At 37.7% G+C, this 8,485-nt stretch overlaps 1 protein-coding gene across 2 annotated transcripts in view; it reads right to left on the minus strand.

The window, feature by feature from the left end:
* Positions 1-4,799: 4,799 nt before the first annotated feature.
* Positions 4,800-8,485, minus strand: part of Efhc2 (EF-hand domain containing 2) — a 178,854-nt gene continuing 175,168 nt past the window's right edge. For both annotated transcript variants that reach the window (XM_031343008.1, XM_031343086.1), the window contains exon 15: positions 4,800-5,123. In XM_031343008.1, the coding sequence (XP_031198868.1) occupies positions 5,016-5,123 (108 nt within the window). In that variant the 3' untranslated portion in view covers positions 4,800-5,015. The remainder of the gene's footprint in view (positions 5,124-8,485) is intronic.

Genomic DNA, 8,485 nt, shown 5'->3' on the forward strand with positions numbered 1-8,485 from the left:
CACACACACACACACACACACACACACACACACACACACACGCACACGCACACGCACACACACACACAAACAAATACAGCCAACAATATTAAAGTCCAGTCATGATCTTTTTCAGGCAGAGATTCAAATTTTCCAGTAATATTTCATCTCTAAAGATGAAAGTCAAAATCTTTAAAGTGAGTTACACACACAGGTGATCTCCATTCTCCTCCAAAACTCCTGCCCCACTCCCTGCCATTGTTTCCTGTTGCCTTTCTCCTCTCCCTGCAGGGTCTGATCATAGTTAAAACTGGCAATATTTTCAGCTCCTGTTCTCTATTCCATGGATGGCCTCACAGTAATAATGATGAGCCAGAGTGGTATGGGAGAAAAAGAAAAAGTAGGGAAAGGTAATTCTGCCAAGTTCCCATGGCAGTCAGAGGTCCTTGTATAGGCAGTATAGGAAAAAGGAAACAGAAAGATGACTTTGGTGGACTGGACGTAAAGGAGAATGCATTTTTCTGTGTGTTTTCACCAAGCCATGGACTCACCTGGATGGTTAATATTATAGTGGGGTCATAACAAGAATTTCCTCTATTGTTGCTTTTACACAGATGCAAAGCAGTGCTCAGGAAGCTGGGAGATTGATGAATAGTTAGTTTGATGTATTTGATCTATTCATCACGTTGAGTTAAACGTGCAGATTCGGTTCAGAATAGACAATAGGGAGGGGCGGTCCCTCTTTCCATCTCTAACTTGCATAACATCAGGCCTCACTGCTTTAACTAATGAGTGTTTAGAAGTCAAAGCTCCCACTGATTCTGGGGAGCCATTAATTCTCTGCTTGCAGAGCCACTGTGGAGTTTTTCATAGTGCACATTTCTTAGCCATTATCAGTTATTTCTGAGCAGCAGAGCTGACCCCTGGGTTCCTATGTGTGTCACACACAAGAAACACAATAGGTTCTAAAGTGCCCTTGGAAAGAATTTTACTGGGGACTAGAAAACAGATACAAAAAAAAGGTACCCATGCTGGCCTTATAACTTTGGGAGAACTTAACTGACACAAAGTACAAATGTATATTTAAACCAACATCTAACCTGGTAGAAGGCAGGCAGAGGCAAGCTGAAAGATTTTTAAACTAATTGCCATCAGTGCTACCCTTTGTAATAATGATGTTTGTTCTATTATTGCCCCAGGTTGATTATTTGCTTAATAGCCTCATTGATCTTGCCTCAGTAGGCTTTCCAGTTTTTACACATTACAATTCTCTTGGGAATTGAAAAGCACTGTGTGTCTGAAGATGCTCAGTCAACTTGAAAAGACTCATTTTTGAAAAGGTCTTAACCTGCTTTCAGCTTAAAGCAATTCAGTCTTTGGCCAAGTAAACCTGAGGGCAGAGATGGATGCATTACTAGGATCAGTGGGTTTTGCCATCACTTGGAAGCTGTTAGTCTGAAAGGCCATTTATAGAACAATGTTGAAGGACATTCAAAATTCAGGGATCCAGACTAATATCTAAAGGGAATACACAAACCATTAAGACCATGGTATTTTATTATTGGGTGGATTCTACATTATTCAGTAGCATAAATATTTTGTGAGGAGCAAGACTTGTTCATTAAGACTCCAGGCACTGAAGTCATAACTAGAAAATTTATAATGCATGGAAGAAGACCAAGGTGAAGAAAGAAAGCAGCTGGAATAAAAGCAGCTGAAAGGCCGGGAAAATAGGTATTAATTAAACTGAGATAAATCCAAGTTGGAAAGACAAGGGTTTTTTTTTTCCAATTTTTTTAAAAAAAATGTTGTTTGCTCTGTTTTTGAACAACATGAAGTTTTGTTTTACTTATCAATAATCACTTGATATTTAAAGGAAGGAAGGAAGGAAAGATAAAAGAAGGAAGGGCAATTTAAATATTCTAAATTTGTGATTGAGGGATTCAGAAAGCCTAGAAGCTCTGTAACCCCAAGGAAACAAATTCAGTAGCACAGTATACAAATACAAATAATGTTATATATGACAGTTGACTCAAAGGCAATATATAGAAAAAAGCAGTTTCAAATATTATATGTTTGCCGGGCAGTAGTGGCGCACTCCTTTAATCTTAGCATTTGGGAGGCAGAGACAGGCAGATTTCTGAGTTCAAGGCCAGCCTGGTCTACAGACTGAGTTCTAGGACAGCCAGGGCCACACAGAGAAACCCTGTATCAAAAAACAAACAAACAAACAAACAAACAAACAAAAAAACAAAAAAAAACCCCAAATATTATATGTTCAAAATTATAGTGCTCTTCACTTCCTCTCTATTGTCTAAAATCTTAACCATTTAGTAATTGCTAAGCCAAGCAATAGACTTATCTGCACTCTGTTTCAGATGGTTAGGCAATAGGTAAAAAAGGTGACAAGGAAAAGACCAATTAATACTGCCAATTAGTCATCTTCTGACAGTAACATGCTTCTTCACACAGTGACTCAGCATACCACTACTCTGAACTTCAACAGCTTTTAATCAGTTTTTCACTAAAAGTCATGACTTGATTTGTGCTTCCAAATCACTTTATCAATCATTTGCAGGACTCCAAGAATACTAAAAAACAATTAGTTCAGAGGACAAAAGGTTTGCCTGTAGTAACCTTCAACTCACCCTGACACCCGCATGTAACTCTTGCTTTCCACCAAGGGAAGAAAATGTTAAGAGTTAAAAATAGGTCTATACAAAAGTTGAGAAACTTCTTTTCAAAAGTATTACCTTGGAATAATGACACTAGCTAGTATAATGACACTAGCGAGAATTTCTCTTTCCCAGAAATAAAAAGAAGAGGTGTAAACCCTGGTTCCCCTCTCCATCTGCCCTAGAGATCTGAGTCACAGAGTTTATTTGTTGAAACTGGTTATCTACTGCTTGAAACCTAAGTAGAATTCATCACCATTTTGGGACCACCTGGGACCAAGAGGAGCTGGGAAATTTCCAACTCAAGTATAAGACTATTCATTGATAACTACACAATGAGAATAAATGTTTTTCTAAGATAGCATTTTCCTTCAGTATCTCCAGACCACCAGCAAGAGAGGGAGACACAGAAATTCTATTACATTAATAGTCTTTGTTTTTATGACTTTGGCATTTATTAACTAGTTGGAGCTGTTTATTGGGTCATAAACTTTACTAATGGGGATATTATCTCTGAATTATAAATCTTCTTCAGTATATGGCTTAGTTATAAAATGAATAATTATTTAAAGTGTCTGAATGGCTGTAATATATCATGTTTATCGGCATGATTCCTATAATGGCCATTTTATTGTTAATTGTGAGCTTGAACCAGGAATCACCAGGGCAGAACACAGACCCATGACATAGGATAGTCGTCACCCCATGAACTTAGACATACTATCATTGGTTTACTTCCTCCCTCCCCAACCCCTGCTGCCTCTTGTGTGAATTACAAAATCTGTACAAGGGCTAAATTATCTATACAGTCAAATGAGGGAAAGATAACTGAGTGACTGGTTGAATAGGTAGGTGACAAATGTTTTAGCCTGAAAACTTCTAGACAAGTGTTACCCCTTCTAAAAACTTGTTCTCTGGGAAGTAGAAAAACCTTAAAATGACAAAATAGCTTGGCATTGTTAGTTGCCATTAAAAAAAACTGGGACAAAAAAAACAAGCCATCAAAATTAGAGTTTTATGGGCCTACTGCTCTAGTATCTAGTTCTAGTGAATACTAGTTTAATCCATGGCTCTATAGGGACAATTCTAATGGTGTACATGGAATTGTCCTAGGTTTATGAAGAGAGGTGATTTACTGGGTAGTTTTTATTAAAAGAAAATGAAAGAGACATTACTGTGAAGCAAACTGTATCATGTAAATAGGACCTAACTCATCTGGGGACAAGGGAACACTCCAAGTGCAGACTGAAAGAAGGAGAAGGGAGTTCCCCTTCTTCTTGCAAGGGGACCCTGAGATGGCCTCTTCTTCTGTTCTCCTCAGGATAATCCTTAACCAGCACAATCCTTTCTTGATAGATACCACTGGCCTTGAGACAAATACATTTATGATATTTTTAGCACCCAGCACTGGGGCCTGGCACGGCATAGGGAAGACTACTGGAAACTGAAGCTCCACTGTGATAGGTTGTAGTCAGATATGTGCTGTATGACAAGAGTACTGCTGTGTGCAGGAAAAATTCAAACCAGGAAAATGCAGGAGAGAACCATTGCCATTTTAAACTACTTAAACCTTTGTGCTGGAATTTTAGAGGCTGGTAAAATGAAACAAAACAAAGCCCTGAAACCTTCTATCATCATATCCCTAAATATTTTAGGTATAATACATTTTCGGTCATGTTCTAATTATATACATATGCATATATTCCTAAGCTAAGAAGCTGAGTTTAGATATTAAAAGACACTAAAAGTATAAACACAGCATATGTTTTAATTTCTCTCCTAAATGTGTATGTGTGTGTGTGTGTATGTGTGTGTGTGTTGGCAGAGAGAAGGTTCTTTTTCCCCATAACTTCACTAACTTTAAAAAATAAACACTTACTCTAGAGAGGTTTGAGAATTATTTTGATGAGGTGCATTGCTACAAAACTTAATTATGTAAGTAATAAACATGTGTCAAAAAGATTTCAAAAATGCTTAACAGAATCACAACTTATTGCTCTGATATAATTTGATTTTATATTGTTGTGCATAGCTGTCAAAAGTCATTTTCTTTTCACATTGCAATGAATCAAATTATATTAGATGGAAATTATTGTAAGATTCTTTGGCATTCATAAATAATACATACAATAAAATGGTCAACAATGTTTTAAATGCTGTTTTTAATAGTGCTGGTACATCGGCAATATAACAAGCTGTTCTGGGGAACTACAGTGACAAAGAAAATTAATTGTGGTTTATGGATTTCCATTTAATACAGACTTCTTTCTTATTTTTTTGTTTGTTTTTAATGAAATTATATCTATTAAAATAAACATGGCATAATGAGAACAGTAAATCAAAGACAGTTGATCAAAGCCTTCATAGCATGTTCTCCTCTAAGCCATACACATCAATCAAAAAGTCTAAGTACCTAATGTATTTCACAGGAATAGGTGATGGCATTCCCACCCAGACGTCTTCACATTTCTGGAAAAAAAAAACATGGACACAATTATAGCCACATTTCAAAGTTCAGTTTTGTAAATTCAGTGCTACATTTTTTTAAACTTTTGTTGAAGTTGTTTCTTGGCTGGAGTGATGGATGGCTCAGTGGGAAAGAGTATTTAGTGTTCCTGCAGTGGACCTGGGTTTGGTTCCCAGCACACACACACATGGTAGCTTACAACTGCCCATAATTCTAGCTCCAGGGAACCCAACATTGTCTTCAGACCTTCACGGGCTCCTAAGACTGACAGACAGATACACACACACACACACACACAAACACACACAACACACATGTGTACACACAAAGTATTCATCATTTAAAAGAAAAGAGTACAGCTTTCTACATTCTACTTAAGTATCAGAAGGACTTTGAGGAAGAGCATAGTCTTGCTTTTGGTTGCTTCCTCCCTGTATTAGTATTACATGTCCCCAACCTTTACCGTGTACTGCAGCCCTTTCCATGGAGAAGAAAGAAAGAGAAATGACGAATTCTAATGGAGGAGGAACAAGCAAAGAAAGAAATGGGGAGGTGGAAGAGAAAGAGGGAAGGGGAAAAAGAGAGTTTTCCTGTCCCTCTGAGAGAAACATGACCACACAAATCACTGTGACTTTTGCATGGAAGGTACATGTCTTGGTTCTAGAATGACAAAGATGGAGAACACAAGGCCCAACTTACAATCATGAGCCAGACACAGCTGGGTGACTTACAGACCCATGGACAAGAAAAAAATCAATTTGTTTGTGAAACATTGAAATTCTGGGAGCTAGGCAGCATTAATGCAGTGGTTGTCTCACACAATATTAAGAACTCAAGTTTTTATATCCAAGATGGTATTTCTACCAGCTGCTTGGTTACTGTTTCTTCAATAAACAATTAAAAGTAGTAGGTTGTTCATGCTATGCTTAGCTATATCTTATATACAGTGGGATACTACAAAATAATATTTGTATCAATAATGTACTGTACAAATGACAGTAGTCCCATAACATTATGATGGTAGCCAGGATTGGTGCTATACACTTCTAATCCCAGGGCCCAGGAGGCCTAAGCAGGTAGATTGTGAGTTTGAAGTCAGCTAGTGTTCCAGAGTAAGTCTTAAGCTTGCCTGAGCTATATATAGTGATATCTAAACAAAAAATAAAACAAAACAGCTTTCTAATCCCACATCTCCTCAAGAAACTCCATGAAAACAAAACAAACAAACAGGAAAACCTGAAGAGAGCCGGGCAGTGGTGGTGCATGCCTTTAATCCCAGCACTTGGGAGGCAGATGCAGGAGGATTTCTGAGTTCAAGGCCAGCCTGGTCTACAGAGTGAGTTCCAGGACAGCCAGAGCTACACAGAGAAACCCTGTCTTGAAAAACAAACAAACAAACAAACAAAACAAAACAAACAAACAAAAAAACCCTGAAGAATCACAATAGAGCTAATATATTCTTACAGTAGTCTAGTGCTACCATGGCTATCATCATGTGGCATAATGTGGCACAACACGTAATTCACATGTGTATACTGATATAAGCAAACCACAACCCCTCTGCCAGTCAATAAAAGTACAACACAATTATAACTCACTTTTAAAAATGGTATTGCATTTATGTGTACATGCACACACTTGCACACACGAATCTATGACATAGAATGCTTGTAGAAGACAACTTGTGAAAATCAATTCCCTCCTTCCATCCTGTGGTTTCTGAGTAATGAACTCAGGTTGTCAGGCCAGCATCAACCCTATAATCTTATGTTTACAAGTATTGACTACATAACTTTCTCATGTTTGATCTTGTGTTGTTTTATTCATTGTGGTCCTAGAACAACAGGCTATATTATATGCACTCAAATATAAATATACCATTTAGTCTAGAATGTGCTGTGTTGCAACATCTTAGTTCATGTAAAGCCTACTTTAGGTATTTACAACAATGAAATCATTTAATGACATACTTCTCAGAGCATCACTCATCATTAAGTGATGCTAAGCATGTCTGTATGTGTACACATACATATACACACAAACTCTTTGCATAAGCTGTAATGGACAATCAATATTAGGACCAACCGTGGAGAAAGTGTATAACTAATGCTACTGTCAAGGTTGTTTTATATGCAATGCTCTATTTCTTCTTCATTTTACTTTTTCTCCTTCTAGTGCTGGGTTTCATCTTTGAGCCTTGAACATGCTTGACAAGGACTAACTTACACCCATGGCTATATAAGAGGTTCTCACTCTTCATTAGTATTCCGTTAATATCCAGAGTCACAAAGTGTCACAGAAGCACAGGCAAAGACTACATGATTTTTTGGGATGGTATTCTAGAGGTATCCTGACCCAGTGCTGCTACTGCTAGGGATTATGGCATCAGGACAGCACAGGGTTAAAGCACCAAAAGGTGTTCTATCTATTGTCAAAAGTGTAACCAAAGGCCCAGAGACTTCAATAACTCCTTGCATTAAAAGGTTGAATAGTCCAGTTTGATCTAGGGCACATAATGCAAAGTGGCAATGGGTAGTTGGAAGGAGAATCTGGGGTCAATGCTTAAGCCTTATGTACTAGTTCATACTTGAAGCTATAATACAACTAAAGAGAGCTGCTAATCAGTCATAGCCAGAATAGCAACAGTAATGTGATTGAAAATTGACCAGATAACTTGCTGCATGTTGGGAGAATAGATACAAATCAATTCTGTAGTGATTACCAGACTTTGCCAGAACCAGGAAGGATGAACCAGGAGGGATGAAGTGGGGTTCCAAATCAGGAGCTCTCTCAGAATGATTCTGAGCAGAACATCTCAAAGTCCAAGACTTGAAACAGTAGGAAAAAAAGGGGAAATGTCAGGCTTGACATTTTGCCCCCACAGAAAGATATGCTGACTTCCTAACCCGCTACATCTCAGACAGTAACTACAAATGTAAATAGGTAAGCTAAAGATGAAGTTATATTGGCATAGGGTAAGTTCTAAATATAGGAAAGCAGGATAGGAGATTTTCATTATTTTCAGTGAAGAAATAAGGATCAGAGGGAGAAATTAAATACAAAATTGGACTTTATTTCATGTGCTTATGGGACATTAAGATAGAGTCTGTGTTCAGCTCTCAATGGGACATTGTTTGAGTTTGTGAGTTAACAAAGAAAGGAGAAGGAGGAAGAAGAATGATGATCCAAAATATTTCGAACCTGGTATATGGGTATGGGAGTGTACACCTGACATCTCAACAACTGAAAGCTGAGACAGGGCAGGAGGATTGCACATTTTACTCCAGCTTGGGCTATATAGTGAAACCCTGTCTGGAATATTAAAAAAAAATAAAAACTATTTAAAAAAAAAACCTACTTAAAA

This window comes from Mastomys coucha, chromosome X, assembly GCF_008632895.1.
Source record: "Mastomys coucha isolate ucsf_1 chromosome X, UCSF_Mcou_1, whole genome shotgun sequence".
NCBI classification, from domain to species: Eukaryota; Metazoa; Chordata; class Mammalia; order Rodentia; family Muridae; genus Mastomys; species Mastomys coucha.